The sequence below is a fragment of the Zootoca vivipara genome, chromosome 1 (assembly GCF_965207765.1).
Source record: "Zootoca vivipara chromosome 1, rZooViv2.hap1.1, whole genome shotgun sequence".
Taxonomy (NCBI): domain Eukaryota; kingdom Metazoa; phylum Chordata; class Lepidosauria; order Squamata; family Lacertidae; genus Zootoca; species Zootoca vivipara.
In genome coordinates, this window is record NC_142582.1 from 118,843,473 (window position 1) to 118,868,605 (window position 25,133).

The window sequence follows — 25,133 nt, forward strand, 5'->3', positions numbered from 1 at the left end:
AGATAACATTTTGCATTTGGATGTTAAGGTGAATTGACACACACATGCACACAGAGGTACCTTCACCTATATCTCCTGCGGTAGACTCCTGGGGACGACTGTGGATTCGAAGAACATTATTCATGACAGTTTTGCACACAGATGGATTGCAAAGATCTTGCTTTAAAGATGGCTGGCTTGCTTGGTTAAGATTCCATCATGGCAAATGTTTTTTAGATGTTTTAATTGTGTGTTTGTCGCCCTGGTCTCCTTTGGGAGGATGTGTGGGATACAAATTTAATAAATAATAATTGAATGGTTTAAAAGAGGATTGGACAAATTTGGGGAGAATAAGGCTATCGGTGAAGTAGGCTATCGGAGGACAAAACCTTATCTTAAGTTCACAGGTTGAGCGTCACCTGTTTTGACTATATCTTGTCCATAGAATAAATTTCATAATGACCTAGATCAAACTGCATCTATATATTTTATTATGCAGGCACACACAGCTCAAGTCATTCTTTCTGAATGAGTAAATTTTGCTCTCTTCATGGGTGTATGTTTGTTTTCCCTGCTCAGTGAATATTAATGAGATTATATGTATTAATCAGAGTTATGTAAATTGCTCTTATTTAAAAATGCACCCTTTCTTTCAGTTTGGGAATATATTAGGGAAGGGCTGCTTCGGGGTGTTTTTTATTATTATTCACTAAGATATGCAAGAAAATTCATTAGAAAACAACATTTTTATCATGCAGGAGAGGAATGTCTGTATATGGAACTTAGTTCTGAACATTTCATTGACTTTCAAATAAAGGCCTGCGTTCTTTAAATCTCCCTTTACTTTTCAACAGGATTTAAAAACAAGTTGACCTATTTTATTTCAAAATAAAATCAGCAATTATATATCCTATTCAATTGGGGGGGGGGGGTTACATCTTAAAATACCTATCAAATTGGTATGTCTGGTTAGGTTTGCCTAAGTCAGAAAAGCTTTTAGCAGGTTCTGAGAACATTAAAACCAAGGTACATACCTAATATCCATGAGCAGGGAGTTCCACAAGTTAAGTTTAGATTCCACCTAAACATTAGGAAAAACTTCCTGACAGTAAGAGCTGTTCGGCAGTGGAATTTGCTACCAAGGAGTGTGCTGGAGTCTCCTTCTTTGGAGGTCTTTAAGCAGAGGCTTGACAGGCATATGTCAAGAATGCTTTGATGGTGTTTCCTGCTCGGCAGGGGTTTGGACTGGATGGCCCTTGTGGTCTCTTCCAACTCTATGATTCTATGATTCTAAGTGCCCCACTAAGGAATCAGTTCATAGAGCATGAGACTCTTAATCTCAGGGTCGTGTCTTCAGGCCTCACATTAGGCAAAAAGATGCATGCATTGCAGAGGGTTGGACTGCTAGATTATCCTTGTGGGCCCTTCCAACTCTACAAGTCTATGATTCTATGAAATGATACATGGCACTTGTAATTTTTTTAAAAAAGTTTTTATTTATACTTTTCAAGTTTATACATTTCATTAGTTTTACAATCAATTAAACATTTCAAAGTTTGACTTCCTCCCCCCCTTTCTGTGGTTCCTTAAATTTATTTTTTAATATCTTCTGCGTATCCAAATTCATGTAATTTGCTCACTTAATTATCTACTTTAAATATATCCTCTTATGAAACTGCAGGTTATTACAATAATCCTACCAATGTTTTTATCTGTTTGCAATTTGTCTGTCCATATTCAATGAACCATTTCCATTCTTTTATAAAAAGTTTGTTATCGTGGTTTCTTATTCTTCCGGTAAGTTTCGCCATTTCTGCATATTCCATAAGGATTTTGATTTAACCCATCATATAAATCATTACATCATTTTATATTTAATATTCATCATTACCTCATTTCATGTTTAATACATGAAACCAAACCTTGATTCTCACCGTGATCTGCTACATATTGTTAGTTTACATACATAGGAACCCATGTTACGTGTGGATATAACAACCTATGTTCTAGCTTATGAATTATATCTTTGTGATTTGCATATTAGCTGACCTTCTGTTCTAGTAAAAGAACGGCCTCTTGCCAGTGTGAGATCCAGTGTGGTGTAGTGGTTAAGAGCGGTAGACTCCTAATCTGGGGAACCGGGTTCGCGTCCCCGCTCCTCCACATGCAGCTGCTGGGTGACCTTGGGCTAGTCACACTTCTCTAAAGTCTCTCAGCCCCACTCACCTCACAGAGTGTTTGTTGTGGGGGAGGAAGGGAAAGGAGAATGTTAGCCGCTTTGAGACTCCTTCGGGTAGTGATAAAGCAGGATATCAAATCCAAACTCTTCTTCTCTTCTTCTTCTTCTTGCTAAATCATCAGTTTCTTTAAAGCAACAGGTTACCATAACTCTACTATTATAAGCATATTCCAATATTTATAGGGTTTTACATTATCACCTTAATTGTGGCCTTTTGGGCCCCTGCTACAATCCCGGGCACAGGACCAAAAGCAGGACTCTCTGGTCTACGGCTCTTCTGCTTTAAATCGGTCCAGGATAACCTGCCTTGTGTTACAGCTGTGTAGGATGACCCATACTCTAATATGTGGGCCATTCTGCCATCCTAGTTAGGGAGAGACATAAACGCATGACGTAAGCACCAGAACATAAGAGTCCTAACCTGTAAAGAAGATTACCTGTGAGTATCAGCGACGTGTGTTTATATTTGTAGGCATAGATGGGGATCTCACCCCCCCACCCCACCCCCAACTCTCAAACTTCTCTCAAAATGATTCCTGGATATTGCTCAAATCAAACGTGGGAGTCTCCGCTCACTGTTTAAGAATGCTGCTACGAAGCACAACCAAACTGCTAGCAGATAATCTTTTGTGTGTGTTCCTAATCCAGCCGGCTATTTTTATCAGTTGTCTTCTGGGGTCCTTAAGAAACTAGTGCAGGAGGCTAGCCTCCTGACCCATGACTTAATTAACAAGCTATTTCCAGCCATTAGAGTGTGCAAATTATGTCTCTGCACCCTCCAGGCCACTGTTTCGATTTCCAAGTCCCCAGCCTCAGGAGCACCCAGCTTTTAAAGTATTTTGCTGAATCAGAGCCTTGTCCAGCATATGTATAAATCTGGCCAAGTAAGTGCTCTGCTAAATGGGACCTGATGGCTTAAATCAGGCTTGAATAGGACGTGATTTCTGATTACCTACTACAGAGTTAACAGAGAATGCTAGCCTGATTGATGCTGCTGTTAATAAGAAGAGGCGATCACTGTGTATTTATGTGCTTGCTGGGTAGGCATAATTAAATATATCTAAGCCAAATGATGCACAAGACTCAAGTACCTTGGCACTGTGAGATGTCATGTTTTAAATGATCCGCGTTCAACGATTGCATTGAGCATTGTCGTTCTCCGTTTTTCCTGCTTTTTTTTACCATTTTGGTCACTTACGATGAACTGAAAAGAAACATTTATTGAAATTGCTGGCCAGGGCCTACAGAAAGACAAGCGACCTTGTCCTGTTGAGTTTATTTCAAGGTGAAAACTTGAATGCTCACTTTAAACCATTAATTGTATATTTACTTGGAAGCGGCCTGCCTGGTGTTTGCCAGATTTTGGAAGCAACTGGCCACTGTTACGAAATTGCACCCCAAAGTATGGCAGATTTCTTTAAATGGAAAACTTACAAATAAGCTAAAGGGGGCAAGGGGGAAAGAGAGGGAAAGCCACAAACAGATTCCTTGAAGAATGGTACTGTTTTATTGCACACATAAACAATACAGTCGACAGAGGACTTCCTACAGCATATAAAATCTTTTGGCTGGTGGGATTCCTGATATTGGACTATTTTTCTTCTATTGTGTTGGACTCTTTCTTCTCCTTTGTGACATGGCCCCATTCTGCACTGCATCATTGTTACTAAGGGGGAGGCTTTTTTGTTGTTGTATATGTACTGTTGATTCACCCGTAAGAAGAAAAGCAATCAAAATATTTTTTTTAAAAAAAGAAGTTGAACAGATAAATTGTGGCTGCAAGCTTATGCACACTTAGCTTGGAAATAAGTTCTGCTGAACCCAATGAAACATACTTGGAAACATAGAATTATAGAATTGGAAAGGGACCACAAGGGTTAACCAGTCCTACAACCTGCAATACAGAAATCTCAGTCAGCCAGGTCGTACATGACAGATGGCCATCCAACCTCTCCTTAGATACCTCCAAGGAAGGAGAGTCCACAACCTCCCGAGGGAGTCCATTTCTCGAACAACTGTTCCTGTCAGAAAGTTCTTCCTGATGTTTAGTCGGCATCTCCTTTCTTGTAACTTGAATCAGGTCCTAGCCTCTGGAGCAGGAGAAAACAATATTGCTCCATGTGACAGCCCTTTAGGTATTCGAAAATGGCTATCCAGTCATGAAAATGGAGAGCCAGTGTGGTGTAGTGGTTAAGAGTGGTGGACTCGTAATCTGGGGAACTGGGTTCGCGTCTCCGCTCCTCCACATGCAGCTGCTGGGTGACCTTGGGCTAGTCACACTTCTCTGAAGTCTCTCAGCCCCACTCACCTCACAGAGTGTTTGTTGTGGGGGAGGACGGGAAAGGAGAATGTTAGCCGCTTTGAGACTCCTTTGGGTAGTGATAAAGCGGGATATCAATCAAATCCAAACTCTTCTTCTCTTCTTCTATCATATCGCCTCTTCTCTTTACCCAGGCTAAACATACCCAATTCCCTTAACTGTTCCTTCCAAGTAGACATGTACAGAATTGATCTGTAAACCGCTGAATGTTGCACCTTACTATGTGGGACAAATTCATACGGTCCATGAATGCATAGCCTGCTTCTGTACATATAAGAAGAACAAAAATTAGAACCCAGCCGTGACAAATCCCTGAAACAAGATGTAATTATAGTGAAAAATACTGAACTTAAACCAAACACCACTCAAAGAATATAATGGGTATAAACCTCTCAAAAGACTAGATAAGGACATAAATTTGCAAAATAACCTCTGAACTAAAGTCAACCCATAACTCGTTTCACTGGACATAATGCCTGTTTCCTCAGAGGGAAATTGCTAAAAGAAAGTTCATAATAACTAAATAGAAGCTAGGAAAAGCTATCGGTAGTGGCACCCGCCCTGTGGAACACCCTCCCATCAGAGGTCAGAGAGATAAACAACTACCTGACATTTAGAAAATACCTAAAGGTAGCCTTGTTTAGGGAAGTTTTTAATCTGTGATATTTGATGTATGGAGGAGACTCTTGAGAGTCCCATGGACTGCAAGAAGATCAGACCTATCCATTCTGAAGGAAATCAGCCCTGAGTGCTCACTGGAAGGACAGATCGTGAAGCTGAGGCTCCAATACTTTGGCCACCTCATGAGAAGAGAAGAATCCTTGGGAAAGACCCTGATGTTGGGAAAGATGGAGGGCACAAGGAGAAGGGGACGACAGAGAACGAGATGGTTGGACAGTGTTCTCGAAGCTACGAACATGAGTTTGACCAAACTGTGGGAGGCAGTGCAAGACAGGAGTGCCTGGCGTGCTCTGGTCCATGGGGTCACGAAGAGTCGGACACGACTAAACGACTAAACAACAACAATGTTTGTTGGAAGCTGTCCAGAGTGGCAGGGGAAGCCCAGCCAGATGGGCGGGGTACAAATAAATTATTATTATTATTATTATTATTATTATTATTATTATTATTAGGAACTAAACATAAACATAAATGAGCAGTCAGGGATAATTTCCCCAAGATAAAGTTAACGTTACTTAAACAGAAGGTTAGCTAACCTAAAAGCTTTAATTTACTGAATATCATTGTTCCTGGAATAATTAAATGCAAATCTGCAAGAGCTCTCCCAGTAAAGCTGTTACTACAACATTATTCAGACAGCTCATATAAGAACAGAAGGAGCCCTCAGACTAAAAGCCTGTCTAGTCCAGCTTTCTGGTTCTCACAGCAGCCACCCAAATGCCTCTGGGAAGGTCTGGGTGTGTCAACCACAGCCAAGCAATACTTAACTGACTGCTCCATCATTAGACCAGCATGTGATTTAGCATCTTTCCACAAATTCTAATGTGGCATCGGTATAGTGCCTGGAACAGGATTCTGAGACAACTGTTTCATCACGGGGATATCAGAACCAAGCTGATGCAAAAAAAGAAAGATAAGAAAAGCCCAAACTAAAAGAAATAAAACAAACCACAGGTCAACCAAGAAAGATTGCTTTCGTCTGTTGCTCAGTTCTGAATTGACAGAAGACGGGAACTGGGTCTGAGCAAGGCTGTCTAGGTAAAAGATAAAACTTCTATGTGCTACTCTGTAGTTCTTGGTTAATGCCAATAAAGAGTTGTTCTCAACAGACTCCCCCTGGTGGCATGTTGACCATGGACAGCAGTTATTTTTATTCATGTCAACATTTCATATCCCGCTTTTCACCATCTAGGCCTCAAAGTGGCTTACAGTCATTAGAAAAAAAAATGTAAAATCGTAAATGGCAAAAAATAAAAATAAACTCCAGAAATTTAAACAAAAAACTTGGAGACCTGAAGGGCTAGCTCGGGAGAGCATGAGACTCTTAATCCCAGGGTCATGGGACTCGACTGAGACAGCCTTGTAGTGGGAGGGAGTTCCGCAGCATTTCCATGACACCTGCATTGCCGCAATGGTGCGCAGGATCCGGACAAATTCTGCAGCCTGCCACAGCACATTCGGTACATATATAAACTAGGGACGGTGCAATAAATCGGCTGCAGCAGCTCGCAGGTGCAGGAATATGACATGACTCTCTCTACAAGACTGAGCTAGGGTGTTAATTTTTTAACGTTTTGTCAATGCTGGTGCTCAGTTTTTTTTGGGGGGGGGAGTTTAACTGGACAGGCCCAGGATTCCCAGCCACATTACATGAGGGTCTTAAAGATGCACATGCCCCAACGCATTTGTTACACACACACACAAACTTACACAGTTCACTGTGGAAAATTACCAGTGTGACGCCCATGTTACCCAACTTGGGAGGAGTGGGGCTTGAGGGTGCTATAAATCCAAGTCCTGGCTGGTGTCCTAGTTTGCCATCCCTGCAGGAAACTTCGGGGTGTGGTGGAGCAGGCATGCAAGTAAATTTATAGGACAGAGCAGGAGACATACCTTCTATTCCCCATACCCTGGGGCCCCGTTCTTTCCAATTTTAGTGTTTGCAGTGATCGTGATTAGGCTCACAGGATATCGAAACCTTTCCTGCCCCCTCCCCCGCCATTCTCTAATCTAGTGGTAGCCAAAGTCGTTCTTATCAGTTCCAGTCTGAGGAAGCCCAAAAGGTATTTGGGGTTGTGTGAAGCATCCTCACCAAGTTTCAGGTGTGTCAGATGTTGGACCCTGTGCGCAGAGAAATACCATTTGTGGCCTTCTAGAACAGGGTTCCCCAAAAATTTGGGTCTCCAGCTGGTTTGGGACTACAATTCCCATCAACCCTTACTGTACACAGTCTGATTTCATATGGACCAAGGAGTTTTTAGCTTCTTCCACTTCTCTAAACGCTCTGCAAGAAGCAGCCCTGCTTTTAATTTGCTCTTTTTCAATGTGCAGTTCCTCACAAGCCAAGATGCAGCTGCCTTTCCGATTATATTCCAGAGATAGCTTTTGCTGGGATAAGCATGTGTAGAAATGGCTCTTTCATGCTTCAGATGCTGTTGTTTGTAGGAATAATATACAAAATTAGTCGCTGAGTCACAAACTGAACCTTGCACTACAGAAACCAACCCCTCGCAGCCTTGCAGCAAGACGATCTCGCAGGCAAATTGCTTAGGTTTCAAAAACCGTCTGTCTAGTGAGTTGTTTGCCCATGGATTTATTGGAGCCACAGCCACGTGACAAAAAAGAAAAAAGACTAAAGGCAATGTTAGAAGTTTCTGGGAATTGCAGATGGGCAGAATGCTTTTGCGCTCTTCCTGCGGACATCAGGTTGGCCACTGTGAGAACAGGATGCTGGGCTAAATGGCCCATTGGCCTGATCCAGCTGGCTCATATTATGTCCTTATGGTTTCTTTGAAGAAACTTGCAGTGATCTTGGCCATGAATTGGTGATCTTGACCATTGGAAGATCCAGGAGAGATATTTTTAAAAAAGTACTTCTTCACACAGCCCATAGTTAAAACTGTGCAACTTGCTCCACAGGAGTGGAGGCAATGATGGCCACCAAACTGGGAAAGCTTTCAAAGCGGATCAGGCAAATTAATGGAGGATGCAGCTCACAGTGGCTACTCCAACATGGACTGGAAACCGCAGGAGAGGAGAGTCCTCTTGTTCTTGGGTCCTGCTTAAGGGTTTCCCACAGGAATCTGGTGGGCCACTATGAGAACAGGATGCTGGACTAGATGGGCTATTGGCCTGATCCAGTAGGCTCTTTTTACATTCTTAATGCAAAGTGGGGGCAATCATGAGCAATGAAAAACCACAACGGAGATAACTTTTGACCAGGATTCCGAACACATTAGATCCACGTATGCTAAAGTTGTTGTTGTGCTACCCTTTGTTACTTGCGCTTTGAAGACAACATGGTGCATTTGGGCGGGTGCCGTCCTGCTAAGATCGTGCCCTGTTTGCTTGGCACACCCATGCTAGTGTTTGAACAGACCCGGCACATATCTGTATATGTGCGCGCTTGTCTAGATGCAGGGTCTGTTCAGATAGAAGACGGGAGCTGTGTAGGTGTAGGGTGGGGCCATTGGGCATGATCCAGCCCACCCCATACTCCAGACTGTGGGTTGTATCCAAAGCAGTACCAGGTGGCTGTTCCATCAGTGTAAGGAATTCAGGTTGTACAGCGTATTATTCTCCCCCCTCTCCTCTCCTCATCTCATATGCTCCCTAAATCTGTTCTAGGGGTTCCCTTCTGGAGGAGACTTGGGGAGGAGGGAGGGAAGTCCTGTTACACAAGTGGAAATCCTTGCGAATATCACCCAATATGCCATTTTGCCTGAAAACACCATTTGCTTCAAAGTTAGTGCTTCGTCCTGGGTTTAATTTCCTAGGTGTGCATGGAAATGTATAATTAAGAATACATTCCCGAAATGTTGTAGCTTGTAGAATGCTGACAGATTAATATTTCATAGCTGGCTCCACTCATTTGGATCAGGGCGGGGGGGGGGGGAATCTGTTATCTGGGGTTGTGTTTTGTTGGCAGAGAGTGGGGTTGGTTTAACAGCTGCAGCAGCTGTGAAATTGTGAATCAAAGGGGAAGCAGAAGCATGAGACCAGCGGCCTGAGATAAGTGTGAATTACAGGAATGAAATTAGGATGCATTCTGAAACTCAGAAGCAACAAAGGGATATATATGTGTTCACACATTCTGCATGACTGACTAGCTGCAGATTCTTTACAGTGGTGCTGTTAAGGCTCTGTTAAATGAATTTCACGCTGGGCTTAACCAAACCTGGCAAAAGAGATTTGCAGTTAAGTTTGCCCTAGCGGTGCCACTCCCACAAGTGAAATGATGAAATCTGACATTAAGCAATTTCAAGCAGTGTTGGGAATTATTGAGTCCTGGGCCACTTTGCCAATAGTAAATGGACCGTTTATGTTTATTTGTTTGTATAACCCTTTTCTCCCTCCTCCCCCTGCTCCAAATGCATATTGAGGACCAGTGAGGGCCAAACTAGTTATAGAATCACAGCATTGAAGAGTTGGAAGGGACCCCTGAGGGTCATCTATTCCAACCCCCTGCCATTGCATTGCTTAGGGCTGCAATTCAGAGGTAGAGCGCATGCTTTGAGTACAGGTGGTCCCAGGTTCAGTCGCAGGAATCCCCCAAGTCATGTCCCTGGAAGCTGCTGGCAGTCAGTATATAGACAGTACTGAACTAGATGGACCAATGGTCTTACTTGGAACGAAACAGCCGCCTATATTCCTAACAATCAGTCCTTAATTGTGGCTGCTGTGGCTGCCTCCTCCTCTGTATTACTTGCATGTTGGGGGTGTGTGCATCATGATGGACATTACCACAGTTTGTTCTCTGTGAGCTGACTCCTCCTTTGTCCATGTCACATGTAAGTGGGTGCACAGTTCCTGTTTATTGGGCAGTGGCAGAACTCCCACAGGTGCTGGGCACCCGGACTTATTGTTCCATGCACCTCAGTCCCTGAGCAGTGAGAGACTTCTGGGGTTTCAGCGATTACACCAGATTTAGTTTCCTTAGAATGGAGGTCAAAGGGAGACTTCATTCACACTTCTGTATGAATTGGGCATAAGATGGAAGGGCTCGCCGCATCAACACTCCAACACAGGCATAGGCAAACTCGGCCCTTCAGATGTTTTGGGACTACAACTCCCATCATCCCTGACCACTGGTCCTGTTAGCTAGGGATGATGGGAGTTGTAGTCCCAAAGCATCTGGAGGGCCGAGTTTGTCTGCTCTAACAGATCTTGCTTCCCCATTAGGTTTCCAGGGAAAGCCCCCTCCCCAAAGCTGTGGGATTCGGCCCACAAAGGAAGCCAAGCCTCTCTGTTCATCTTCCAGCCCAGTTATAAGCTCACCCACAAAACTAGCCCCCCCCTGACCTATAGGGTGACCTGGCATCCCACCAGGTGAGGGGTGGGGAAATGGCTACCCCTTCCTGGGGAGCTCCAACACTTACTTGTTGCTTTGGCAACATGGCCCTGCTGTTGAAGTTAGGCGGAATGTGGTGCTTAGGCCATTAACCTAAACAAAGAAAGTGGCCTGACCGCTTCAGCGGCTTCTTCTGCTAGATTGCAAGCTTCGTGGATACAGAAACACAGGATTGCTGCGTAAAATTGGCCTCTCTTTACCTCTGAAAATGACAGTGCCTGTCAAACTGGATCCAGGCATGCGCAGAGGCTTCGCTTTAACTTTGTGGAGAAGGTTTGCCCTCCTACCCTTTTCAATTCTAGCATTTTCAGCTCTGGAACGAGAATTCAGCGCTGTGTGTAAAGGTCATTTCCATCTCTGCATTTCTCGTTCTGTCCTTTAGCCAGACAGTGTTAAAACTAAACCCACAGAATGTCTGACAGTGCAGACAAATGGGAGAAAACAGGCTTGGCAGATTTAGATAAGATACATAATTTTGCATGTGCAATGTTCAAGATGCTCAATTCTCAAAAGTGGGTATAATGATCTACAATACAAGTCTCTTTACTTCCCTCCCTCCTTCCTTGGTTGTTGGCTTCTGGTTCTGAAATATTTTAAGATAGTTCCGGTTGGAGTGGATGACCTTGGTCACTTCCAGGCAACCTGTTAACTGAGTGTCCATCCAGATTCGTTTGTAGGAAGGTGTTCATTGAGCATTACTTCTGGTTTGTTTCTTGGGAGGTTAGGTGGTGTGTTGCGTTGAAGGAGTCGCCCCCCCACACTTTCCAGTGCATTTTCGTGTCACTTTTCTTATCGCAGAGTCCAGTTTTGGGCGGAAGACCAGATTTGTTGCGCAAGGGCACCAAATCAACCTGTAAGTGGTTTCCGGCACATGACTGAATTCCACCTGAAAATGGTGACAGTCTGGAACCACCCCAAAACAGAGCTCTTTCCCAGCACAACCTATAGATCACCAGGATTGAACCTGTAATGCACTGCGTGGGAAGTGTGTACTGAGCTGACATTATTCTCACTGGAAGGAAACTTCATAGGCTCAGCATTGTGACAAATTGGCATATATGCATGTGTTGTTTGCTTGCGAAAAGTGAACCAGGCAGAGAGCCTCCTCCGCAGTGGCTCCCTCCCTGTGGAACGCCCTCCCATCAGATGTCAAGGAGATAAAGAGCAACACAACTTTTAGAAGACATCTGAAGGCAGCCCCATATTGGGAAGTTTTAAATGTTTGACATTTTACTGTTTTTATATGTGCTGTAAGCTGTCCTGAGTGACTGGGGAAACCCAACCAGATGGGTGGGGTATAAATAATAAAATTGTTGTTGTTGTTTCCTTTTTATATAATAGCTATGCCCTGCTTTATCAGCAATAGTGGATCCCAAAATATTTTATAATTAAATACATTATACAATTATGTATAATTAAATACAGGGATATGTATAGACCCTGATGAATTTTTGCATTTCCTTAACATATTCTGGGACAAGAGGGTTTTTTGGGGGGTGGGGTGCGTGTTGGTGCAGAAATTTGTTTTCCTTGCTGTAGAAAAATTAATAGTACCACCTTGTGAAATTGTGTGTTAGCTGTGCTTTACCGGTATTTCTGTCCCAGTGCAATGTTTTATATCAGTTCCAATAAATGGTTTGCAAATTGTCTTAATCTTGGCTGCTTTTAAAGACTCAAGCATGTTTGAAAAGTGCACAGTTATGGGACGGGTGGACAAAAAAATGCGTAATGTCGCCTTGGGTGACAGGCAGCACATGCCCACGTAGTCTGCAAATCATTGGGTGGCCAAAAATCAGATAAACAAGAAGAGCTCTTACCAAATCTTTTATTCAATATTCACAGCGAGAGGCTTAGAAAAGGTGCCTCTATTTCAGTAACGGCATTGCTCTGAGTAAAGTCCCACCCCCACCCCTATTATACACCATCCCTTTGTTGGCTGATTTGTGCTTTCTGCCTCTGAGCTTTCTGTTCTCCTACTCTCAATTCCCGCCGGGTCTTTGGGGTGTGTGTGTCAGGAATGCTTTCTAAAGACACGAGTCTGTCAGCTGTCTCCCCCCTGGTGCTTCTTCTTCCTCCTGCCCCTCTCCCAATATTTCCCATCTTCTCCCCTCTGCAGCCTTGGAACCGTGATCTTCTGCAAACCACTGTTCTAAATCTATACCTGTCCTCTTCTCAGACTGTGCACCTGGTCTTTCAGGGGCAGAGTTACCCCATTCAGGACCAGGGAGGCCTCCACACCAGCCCGCTCCCTGTCCCCCAAGAACAGTACTTCTGTCTTGTCAGGATTCAACCTCAATCCATAGTACAGGCATGGGTGAATTTCGCCATGAGTGAGATGCAGATTTGAGGAATCAAGGGAAGAGTGGTTAAGGAAGATATGGGATGCAAACTTAAGACTGGGTATCTCAACGGGAATGATGGGTAGTGGGAGCATAAAGGAATAAAGAAGCACAAGGGAAAAAATACGATTACAGGTAAACCTCACTATTCATTTAAAGCACTTTGCTTCCCCCAGATAATCTCGAGAACTGTTGTTCATTAGAGGTGCTGTGAATTGTAGCTGTGAGGGGAGAACTACAGTTCCCAGGATTCTTGGGAATGTTCTTTAAATGCATGTTGTGGGTGTGCCCAGAATCTAAGCTGTTTGGCACTGGCAGGAAACAGATAAGCCTGCTTGGGGGGGGGGGTAAGGCTTCCTCTTCCTGTAGAGCTGCAAACAACAACAACAAAAACCCCACAAACCTTTAGAAAATCTGGAAATGGGCTGCATTCATATAATCAAAGAGAGAGCCCGTGTGTCCTCGCTTGTGGTAGAGAAATCTGTTTCGTGCTTGCAAACAGTTTGGCTGTTAACCGTGCATGAGAAATGTTTTTGTGCAAACTGGCTCCGGTTCTCTTCGTGTCGCCATGTAGTGATTTATGCCAGGATAAAGTGGCTGTAAAACTCTACTTAATTAAAGTGCGAGCATTTAACAGTCACACAACACAGTGGCAGAAAACGACAAGGTCGAGGGAGAGTTGATCTTTGCGACCCACAGTTGTCCTTTTGCCAGGCAATTAGAATGAAGGCCCTTGAAATGTGCTTCTCTTTCCTGCCCTAAAACACGTGGTTCTCCCTCCCTTTTTAAGTCTCTTTAAATGTGTGCATCCCATTCTTTCTCAAAAGCTTAAGGCAAGTCATACGCAGAAACCTACATCGTAAGGGAACATAGGATGCTTTATAGCTAGTCAGACCTTGAGCCCATCTGGCTTAATAGAGTTGACATTGACCAGCGAGTCTTATCAGTATCCGCAGAAAGTCTGCAGCCATGCCTTTATTGTGTGTTGCTGCTGCTGCTGCTGCTAGTGCTCTATCTTAAGTTGCATTGATTAAAATTAGTAAATGCCTGTATCAAGTGGGAAATGGAATTAATATCGGGTGCAAAGGCAGTAGTTTCGTGAAATGTGCATCTACAGAAAAAGCCGTCTGCCCGTTTAAAAAAAAGAAAAGAAATCAGGGTTTCCGTAAGTACGTTGACTGTGTAAAGGCCACAGCATGCAATGCCAGCGATGCTGTGATTGTTAGAGGCACTGACAGCCTCCCCTCCAGCTATTAACATTGTCTCCTTTCAACAACATAAATGTCAAAATGTCTGCTAGCCTAATTAGAGCAGTAGGTCAACCAGCGCTTTCACTTGTGTAGCAACCTGGGCCGTTAGCTACATTAAAGGACCACCTTGGCTTAATCTTTATTTTCTCCATGTTTTGGTGTAGAAACTCAGCAGGATTATTTTCCCACATGACCTCATGGATTATTATTATTATTGATTTATTTTTAAATGCATTTGCATTCATATGTGTTTGCCAGGCAAAGACACTGACAGTTTCACAGGGGACAAATCTGCAAAAAGACAGCGGCTTTTTTGTTACAAAATATGTGCAAGAATGAAAGGGTTTATCCTACATGGAAGCAATTTTCTCCCACAAAGGAAAAGGCATATTTCAAAATAGAGGGGTAAGCCAGTCTCCTCTTTTCCAGGCTAAACATAACCCAGTTCCTTCAACCGTTCTTCATAAGGCTTGGTTTCCAGACCCTTGGTCATCTTGGTCGCCCTCTTCTGCACATGTTCCAACATGTCAATGTCCTCCTTAAATTGTGGTGCCCAGGATTTAATAATACTTTAAATAATAATACTTGAAAATATTTAAAATGCCGTATTTTTCTGTGTATAAGACGATGCTTTTTGCTTAAAAAAAATAGGCAAAAATTGGGTGTCGTCTTATACATGGATAGTGAATGCAGAGGGTTTGCGTGCGATTAATGACAGCAGCAGGCAGATGATTGGCAGCGGCAATTGGGCGTGTGGTTGGTGGCTGCGGCACGGCCTGCTGGCGACTGGCTGTGGCTGCGGCAATTGGGCAGGTGGGTGAGCGATTGGCGGAAGTGACCCCCCCCCAAAAGCTAAACAACTTAATTTCTTAATTTCGGGTTTTAGAAAAATAGGGAAGTGACCTCCCCCCCCCCCCCAAAAAAAGCTAAACAACTTAATTTCTTAATTTCGGGTCTAAAAAAATAGGGATCGTCTTATACATGGGGGAGGCTTATAAACGAAAAAATACGGTAAGTAAAAATATCAAAAGCCCTTTGGAATTAAGGATGTTATGATTTAGTACCGGTATGTTTACTTTATAGACTAAACCAGTTTCCCTGGCGAAGAGTGAAATTAGGTATGTCTTTAAAAACAAACAAAACTCCCTGCAATGTATTGGAGGCAAGTAATATTTCCATCGCTCTTTTTTGCTGCTCATAGGTCAGATGCACTATGACTTTTTCTAATAAGACCTGGAGACAGAAACTGAAGTAGCAGTCTTATGATTCCTCAGTGGTTCCTTTGCCTTGCTTGGGAGAGTTGTAATGTTTTGGTGCTTGAGTAATGTCTGAGAGTCTTCCCTAGCTAGACAACAATTAGAAGTTCACTCTTTGCTATGAAGTGGCGCTGAAGTGGGCTAAAATGCACTTAGCTGTGGTGCGAGGCAATCTGGTTTTGTTTGCACGCTTCTCTGCTGTCCCACAAGAGTGTTCCGAAATGGAGTCATTTTCTGGTGAGGATGGGTTAAGTAAATAACGACCGTCTTCCGGGTGTAAGAATACAGTGAACCCTAACCCACAATGGGCTGACATGGGCAAGTAAGGGAAAGACATTAAAGGCGGAAGACAAAAAGACCTGCAGCAAAAAGATAAATAAAAACGCTGACGTGTGTTAGGAAAGGCCCCCCCCCCTTTCCATCTCCAATGCTCCATAACCCAATTCTGCTGCCTGTCACGGGACTGCAAGCTGGATTTGGAAAAGGATCTTGGAGGTCAGTGTTTCATCTATTAAGCCGTTAACTGCTCAAAACTGTGTATGACTGGCAGGAGGAAGGGGTGGGGGCCGTCTTTGATTTTTATACTGTTTGTACTGCAGGGAGATGGTTTTGCTCAGACCAAAAGAGCAGGAGAACATCTCCTCAGATGATAACAAACCAATTATACTTGACACGTTCACTGCATGAGGTTGAACGGCAAATTAATTAAGGCTTCGGTTTGGGTTGAATTCCCAGAGGCTGGGATTCCCTTTTAGGTAAGATGGCAATGACTAGGGTGATTTAATGCCTATGTGATTTCAGTCAGTCTTCCTGAGGCCTGCTTCTGAGCAAGCAAGATAATCAAAGTTTGCCATTGCTGCTGACTGGACCTCAGAAATGCCATCAGCTGAACTCAGAAAGCTGCTACCCACCTCCCTGCTAGCAGATGGGGTGTTTTTAAGCATTATCTTCAAAAGCTGAAATGCAGGCTGCAAGCTTTCCTAGTGTCGTCTGTATCAACACCTGATTGCCTTTCATCACAGCAGATGAATGCTTTCTAGTATAGTTTCTGAAGGGAAGGCAGAACTCTGAAGGGGAGGCAGTGGGAGGGGACGGTCAGCAATAATTCCCCAGCTCCACCTTGCCTTCGAAATGGAAGCTCACCTGAGGCCCCTTTTTCTGACTCTAGCCTTTTAGTTCCCCCTAGAAAAGGAAGCAGGAAGGTGTTGGCAGGCCGGACAAAAGTTCATGTTGAGAACTCTGCGGCTGGTCAAATCCCCACTCAGGCCTGGAGCTCACTGGGTGACCATCTCTCAGCCTAACCTACCTCACAGAGTTGTTGTGAGGATGAAATGGGGAGGAGAAGAACCATGGACACCATCTTGAGATCATTGGAAGATAAAGGTGGCATATCAAAGAATCGTAGAGTTGGAAGAGACCCCAAGCTTGAAGTAGTCCTTGAGATCCTACTTCACCCTAACTTTTTCATAAAGGTCAATGTGCTTCAGGAGCTGTGAAAAGATTTACCTCATGGATCACTTTTTTGTATTTTAGTTTCAGTACCGGGATAACAAGAGTGAAGTGAACCTCAGCTCTCTCAGAACTGCATGCTATTTCATATTGAGCTCTCAGAAACTATGGATGGGAGCAAAATAAAATAAAATAAAAGTCAAGCATTTTAAAGTATTATTGATTTTAGTGGAAGAGTTAAGTGAAGTCAATGGTACTTAAAAGTACTTAAATCCTGAGTGGACCGTGCCTCTCCATTTGTGTAAAGGCATGAAGTGTTTACAGGAAAACTAGGCGCTGTAGAGATGACCAATTAAAAATAAAAGGAGTGTTGTACCAAGGCATGTTAGCAAACATTATAAGCCTTATTTTCCAACATCTTATTTGCCTGTAATTCTGAGCTATCTCTGGACTCCTTTCCTCAGGTCTCTGCTTGCCAGCTATAGCCAACAAAAACCCTATCATTCTGTGTCTACAGAGTGTTTACAAGATGTCCTGGAGAAAACATTTGGGTTGGTATTCAAAGCACAACTTCAGGACTTGTCTAACAAAGTATAATGTGGGACACCTATTTGCCAAAGTATCAGGTGGCTTCGCAAAAGCCAGCTGACCTGCAGAAGTGTAACAGACAGCTTTGTGTCTAGCCCAGGATATATAAATGAGCCCAAACTAAGGTGTTCTAACCAAACCACTGGGCTTAAACAGGATAATTCTCCGCTTCAAACTACTGTAGTAGCATGAACAAAAATCCATATGTTTCTGGTTCAAGATCAGCTGATTGAAAGAGTTGATAGCAAGTCTGATTTTGTATTAACGCGTCAACAGTGTTATTATAACACTTTAACTCAGTGGGTGCCTGAAAATGCTCTCACAATAAATGGTGGTATGTATAATGAGCCCAGACCCCACGCTGAGCAGCAGTGAAACAATTTATAGGCCATATGGAAAGCAATAATCTGCCACTTTCACGCACACATTGAAGTCTCCCGAAGCAGAGTCAACTCACTGCACATCCACAGATTAGCCAACGCATAGCAAATGCCAAGTCACAGTCGTGGCATTATGTGGAAATGCATTTGACCTCTTCCAAAATGGCTAAAATATTTTGTTTAAAAGCATGAAAGGACTGGGGGGGGAGTGCTTGAGACATTGCACAACATATATAAAATAAACATTTCCATACGGCCTGTCACAAGTCCAAGAACAAGACAGGTTTGAGACAGCAGCGGTGCAAGAAATGAGCCAGGCTGATTTTGGAAATTACAGTGAATGAGAGAGCAGTAAGAATGGCCTCTGTGAAAGATAAAAGAAAAGCATGAGATGAAGGCCGTCCTTTTTTGTCTGTTTATCCCTGTATTCACCGTTTTTTGGGGAAGTGGGTGGAGGTGGATCAAACCAGGGTGTTGGCAGCATAGCTAGATCAAAAGGGGGAAAGTCTGGGCAGGATTTTGATAGGAAAAATTACAACACACAGTTAACTCATCAGGCAAACAGTGGACCCCTTCAGACTGGTGATTTATTTATTTATTTTTTCACAGGCAACACGTGGCACAATAATAATGCAATAAAGGTGAATTTATACTGGACTGTGCTTTATCAGTTGTCCATAGGGAAGCTCTTGTGAGTCAAGGACCCGCCACCCGCAAAGAGATAAATAAGACACAAGGACTCACGTATTTTAGGTTAATGGGCTAAATAAGGCCACAACTTTATTGGTTACAGCATGTGAGAGGTATTGGCTTAGGCATTGGATCAAACACTCTATACATGATCCGATGAAAACAGGAAGTCGAATGGGGCCCCGGCGCTGCTGCGGCCGCTTAAATGCGGCTAAACCCCGCCCCCAAGCCAGCCCTATTGGTTGGCTGAAGGGCTTGGCTTGTTGTTAATGGGCAACATCCAGACTATCATTATTTTGCGGGAGGGATTCAGGAGCATACCAGAACTTTATGTGTGAGCAACTGAAGTAGATTAAAGTGCTCTGTTGCCAGGGTGCAACAAGTCCACTTATAAAAGCCAGGTGTTTTGTTGTTAGGATAGTGTTGGAGAAATGCAACACCCAAGAGAGAGTTTGCTCTCCCTGACCTACAATTATATTTCGAAGCATCATGTTTATGCTGGTTGAAAGATTGGATTTTATTAAAGAACAGACATCTGTTAGACTTCTCTAAGATGTCTGACCCTGGGATGATTAAATTGGATTACTGTAGTGGTTACTGTGAGGTAAGGAATCAGGAACAGCTACCCTATAGGAAGAGGTTAACCTCTTTTTAATATTACTAGTACCCCCCAGAAGTTAAAGTAAAGTTATGCCTCTGTTTCTGCTTTTTTCAAAAACTTTTTTCCCAAAAACGTGCTATATAAAAAGATGAAGAAATTTATCTTCCTGGTTATTTGAAAAAAAAATTGACGTGTATTTAAATGGAAAATAATATCATAAGTGCAGAGCTACCATAAAAACCATAAAGTACAGTTAAAGCACTAAATTTGGAATGATGGCAGCGGTATATCTAAAGGCTGTTGCCATTTATCCCCAGCATCAGGCTGCCTGAGGGAAGTCATCTGACTCTTGTCTAACTCCAGTGCCAACCCAGCTGTGAAAAGTGAAACTTTTGATATTTTTTCTCTTTTGATGTCAACTGCTTATTGCATTGTTAATAAACTTATTGCAGTGGACAAAAAAAGTACCTCATAGCCCTAGCTTAAATACCAAGGGAGTTTTGACTTGGAGTGGTGTGACTCATTTAAAGTCAATTGGGAGAAAATGCAAATGGCCGACTCTAGCAAGTTTTAACAAAATTATCGTGAGACAGTTTTCATGCCCCATCCTTAATGTTGGTATGCAACTGTTTGCAGTTTTATTCAGCTTGTTCTCATGCTGGATCCAAGGGCTCCAGTAATCTGTATACATGTTGTCATGATTGTTTAAAGAAAAGGTTAAAAGAGCAAAACCTAAATAGCATACATTAATTTTAAAAAACCAAACATTTTAAAGACAGGAGCTAACGTAAACCAGGCAACTTTTTCCACCCAAGCTGAAGTTGGTGCTTGTCAAACTCAGCCTTGGTTTGCAAACGCCAAGGACCGTTCTCTGAATAGTCATATTTTGTGTACATATTTCTTACAGAACTGTTTAATGATGTCGTTGTCAGCTCATTGCTGCAGTTTTTTCTGTGTTGCCTTCCTGTGGGTTTCTTTTGGGGAAGGGAATCTGATTTGTGGCAGCTTTTTTTGTAATAAAATACAATTGCAGCACAAGCTTGTCTACTGTGGAGATGCAATGCACTTTTAAGGGCTTGTTTGCTCTCTCCATGTAGGTTCACCCAATTTAAGGAATATCATGGATGGAGAAGGTTTGCAAATTGCTGATTGAATTGCTCCAGTGTCGGTTTCTGTTCATGCCGGGGGAGTCGACAATTATTTAATTCCAACTTTTCATTCCATTGGCTATCTTCTTTTCTTTTTGTTAGTGACATAGCACTACTTTATTATTTCTTAGAAAGTGAGACGCAGCCAGCAAGTAAACCCCGCCCCCTGCAGAACAGAAACTGACATTGGGACAATTGAGGGGCTCCAGTGTGAAAGTAAACTTGGAAGGGCCAACTGGACTTTTTCGATTGATTCTCAAATGAAGAGACAGGTGATCATGGAGGAGTTTTCTGAACCACTGGGTCAAAAGCTAAGGGAAAGTAGGGATTGTTATTTTAAGATCTCGCAGTGATTTAGGAAAGTCCCTTTCACATCAAGCTACTAGGCTCAGTGAGACAGAACAAAAATATTTGCAGCTGTAAATAGGTCATTTTAACATTTCACTTCTCTTTAGCACAGTTCTAAATGCAGCACTTCCCCCCACCCGACCCAGCCTCTGCTTTGCAGATTTCAAGTATAACAACAGGAAGAGTAAAAAAAATTCCTTCAGTAGCACCTTAAAGACCAACTAAGTTTTTATTTTGCATGCACACGAAAGCTCATACTAAAATAAAAACTTAGTTGGTCTTTAAGGTGCTACTGAAGGATTTTTTTTATTTTGCTTCGACTCAGACCAACACGGCTACCTACCTGTAACAGGAAGAGTTTATAAGACTGCCATGTCATAACTGAAAGGAGATAGAACACCTCAGGTTGCTAAAGAAGTAAACCTGAAAGGCCACCTACGGTTGAGAGGTCTGGATCCTAGTTTCAGTTTGCTATGTGTACCTGGTCATGCTGTTTATCTATCAGAGTTTCCCACACTTGGGTTTCCAGCAGTTTTTGGACTACAATTCCCACCATGCCTCATCTTTATAGCCCAGCACAGTCTTCTTTCACTGGCAGTGGCTCCCCAGCACCTCAGTGTAGAGCAGTGATGGCCAAACTTAGCCCTCCAGCAGATTTTGGACTACAACTTTGTTTTTGTGCTGTTTTCAGCAGGAACTTGCATTTGTCTTATGCTCACCCAGGGTGGGGGAATAGGCAGGGCTGTAGGAAGGGAGGGGCAATGGGGGCGCTCCGCCCAGGGCAGCGCGATCTGGAGGGCGCCATTGTGGCTGCCCCCCCACCTGCACTGGGCGCCATGCCCCCTGAATGTGTGTCACGCCCCCAGAACGCACGCCACGCCACTATGAGCAGTGCGTCACACCCCCAGAACACACGCCGCCCCCGGTGCCGGAGCATGAAGCTCCGCCAGTGGGAATAAGGAGAAGGTAAGCTCTCTTTACAACACCTCCCTGGTAAGTTGTGCTAGTGTGTGACAATAAGGGGTTAATTCTGTTTTTGGTCCAGCTGGCAGCAGACTGATTGGCTGGAGGTTCGAGTCAGTTGGGATTCAGTAGTCAGTGACGAAGACATTTGGGATTTGACATTTGGAAGAATTGGAAAGTAAAGTGGTTCCAGGGGGCACCGGCTCCTGGGGTCCAAGCCCTTTTGGGGGCCCCTATATTTTGGGGGTAGGGACCAGGGGGCCCCATGTTCCAAAAGCATGGTGCTGAAGAGTGGAGCCCAGCATGGTGTCAGAGCAGCCTCCCACCAGTAGTGGTGCTAAGAGGAGGCGGAGGAGAAGCCGCCAGCCATTTAGGCATATGGCTGCCACATTTGGCTTCACCCCCAGCTCTTCCCAACGTCCTGACATCACACGCGCAATGTTCCCCCCCCCCCATTGCCTCCGCAAGCTGGCGCCTCTGACTGGTTCTGATTGAGTTTCCCTCTTTTGAAGATCTGATCTAAGAATGACAGTGCTCTGTTGATTTGTCCTCCTGTCATACACTGTTTTGTTCTGAAGTATTACCTTATTCTCTGGACTCCTGTCTGTTTTATTCTAGTCTTAACCACTTGCACGCAAGACAGATGCAGGTTCCTGCTCAAAACAAAGAGGTAGATTCACACTTGTGCTAGCGCAGGCATGTCAAACCTGCGGCCCTCCAGATGTTTTGGACTACAATTCCCATCTTCCCCAACCACTGGTCCTGCTAGCTAGAGATCATGGGAGTTGTAGGCCAAAACATCTGGAGGGCCGCAGGTTTGACATGCCTGTGCTAGCGCAATTCAAAAGTGTGGCCAACCCACCATATTGATTTTCTGTTCTTTGCACATGCCATTCCGTTGATCTGTTGAACACAGGAGTCTCTGGGTGGGCTTCATAATTATGACCTAGAGAGCAAGATTGGAAGGCATGGAGTGAGTGTGAAGTCCCCCCCCCCCCTGCAGCAATATAATAAATGTGGATTGCTCATCTTTCACCACACCTCTAGAGTGGCAGAAATGAAAGTATCAGAGTTTAACAGATAAATAGGAAACTGGAAAGGTGCTGGGGGAAAAAATAGTAGAATCATGGAATTAAAGAGTAGGGTTATCTAATCCTATCTTATCTAGGGTTATCTCAACTAACCCCACCCATCTGACTTGGTTGATAATAGATCAAATCAAATTTAACAACACACTTAAAAATATGTATATGTGTTGTTGTTGTTGTTTAGTCGTTTAGTCGTGTCCGACTCTTCGTGACCCCATGGACCATAGCACGCCAAGCACTCCTGTCTTGCACTGCCTCCCGCAGTTTGGTCAAACTCATGTTGGTAGCTTCGAGAACACTGTCCAACCATCTTGTCCTCTGTCGTCCCCTTCTCCTAGTGCCCTCAATCTTTCCCAACATCAGGGTCTTTTCCAAGGATTCTTCTCTTCTCATGAGGTGGCCAAAGTATTGGAGCCTCAGCTTCACGATCTGTCCTTCCAGGGAGCACTCAGGGCTGATTTCCTTAAGAATGGATAGGTTTGATTTTCTTGCAGTCCATGGGACTCTCAAGAGTCTCCTCCAGCACCATAATTCAAAAGCATCAGTTCTTCAGCGATCACCCTTCTTTATGGTCCAACTCTCACTTCCATACATGTTGTTGTTTGTTGTTTAGTCGTTTAGTCGTGTCCGACTCTTTGTGACCCCATGGACCACAGCACGCCAGGCACTCCTGTCTTGCACTGCCTCCCGCAGTTTGGTCAAACTCATGTTCGTAGCTTCGAGAACACTGTCCAACCATCTTGTCCTCTGTCGTCCCCTTCTCCTAGTGCCCTCAATCTTTCCCAACATCAGGGTCTTTTCCAAGGATTCTTCTCTTCTCATGAGGTGGCCAAAGTATTGGAGCCTCAGCTTCACGATCTGTCCTTCCAGGGAGCACTCAGGGCTGATTTCCTTCAGAATGGATAGGTTTGATCTTCTTGCAGTCCATGGGACTCTCAAGAGTCTCCTCCAGCACCATAATTCAAAAGCATGTATATGTATATATGTGCAAAACAAGATGAGGGCTGGTTTGTGCCTCAGTTCTAAAAGATGAGGGCTCTGTGTGGGTATGGCAGAATTCTGTGTGGATGCGCAGGAGAAAAGCTTAGAATGAAGTACGGTGCAGAATCCAGCTTCCTTGAAAATCTAAGCATTTGGTTTTGCTTAAAAAAAAAATCAGGTCTCTGGGTCTTATGACAGTGTTTGCATGTGCCCTGGCAGTGCCTGCTGAAATCTCAGCAGCTAGAAATTGGCTGACCCAAATTACCAGTGGTTTCCTTGCCAGCATTGCTCCTTGTCCCTTCCCAAACCGGCACAAATTACTGCAGCTTGCACACATTGCAGATGCTAGCTTAATTTCTGTGACCCTATGCATTTTGGGAGCCAGGTGGCGCTGTGGTTAAACCACTGAGTCTAGGGCTTGCTGATCAGAAGGTCGGCAGTTCGAATCCCTGTGACGGGGTGAGCTCCCGTTGCTTGGTCCCAGCTCCTGCCAACCTAGCAGTTTGAAAGCACGTCAAAATGCAAGTAGATAAATAGGTACCGCTACAGCGGGAAGGTAGACGGCGTTTCCATGTGCTGCTCTGGTTTGCCAGAAGCGGCTTTGTCATGCTGGCCACATGACCTGGAAGCTGTACGCCGGCTCCCTCGGCCAATAACACGAGATGAGCGCCGCAACCCCAGAGTCGGTCATGACTGGACCTAATGGTCAGGGGTCCCTTTACCTTTACCTTTATGCATTTTGGAGAATGCTGACGAGTTGTGTCCATATTGAGTTCCATTGATGGGTGCTTTTATTGGGGAACTTTATATATATATATCCTCAACAGTCCCGGTGAGGGTGGCACTATTCGTGCCCTCGAATTTGGGCTATTTTGGTCTTCTTCTTTTTTCCACACTGGCCTTTCTGCTGAACAATAAATTTTGCTAACAAAAAATATCAAGCCAAAAACGCAGAGATGTTTCCTGCACACATACGCTCTCTATTTTGGTAAAGCTTCCTTTTCCTGTTTGGTTACAAGACCTAGTGTAAACTTTCAAGTTAAACTGCTTGGCTTACTTCATGTTCTGCTTTGTGTAACGTGGTAAATTTACAAGGGCGACATGTTTTAATGCAACAGTTGTGCTGGACAGATCGCTAGTACTGTTCTCCCCAAAACATACACCAAGTTATTTCTGTGATGGCAGCGAGGTAAGTACTTGGCAACTTTACTGGGAACGTATTGCACTGATTCACTGGAGAACAATAGTCCTGTTTTATATGAAGCGTAGGGATTTGTAGCTGGTAGACAGTAAAAAGTGAGTGGGGTTCATTTGATGCAAAGGTGTGTGTGTGCAAACAATAACACACATGAGATTGAGATCTCCAGACAAAAAACTGATTTGTTGGAACAGCGGTATAACTGCTTCTTTTTATGTCTGTCTCTCATTGCATTTGTGAATTTCAGTTGGAATCCGTTAAAGATATGATCTCTTCTACCTCAGT

The 25,133-nt window shown here is 43.8% G+C and overlaps 1 protein-coding gene across 15 annotated transcripts in view; it reads left to right on the forward strand.

Moving 5' to 3' along the window:
* EVL (Enah/Vasp-like) overlaps positions 1-25,133 on the forward strand; it is a 149,603-nt gene that overhangs the window by 35,171 nt on the left and 89,299 nt on the right. For 3 of the 15 annotated variants that reach the window (XM_088655402.1, XM_060271871.2, XM_088655466.1), the window contains exon 1: positions 24,703-24,839. The exons of the other annotated variants lie outside the window; for them this stretch is intronic. In XM_088655402.1, the coding sequence (XP_088511528.1) occupies positions 24,829-24,839 (11 nt within the window). In that variant the 5' untranslated portion in view covers positions 24,703-24,828. Of the gene's footprint in view, positions 1-24,702; positions 24,840-25,133 lie in introns of those variants that run through there. 15 annotated transcript variants of the gene reach the window in all.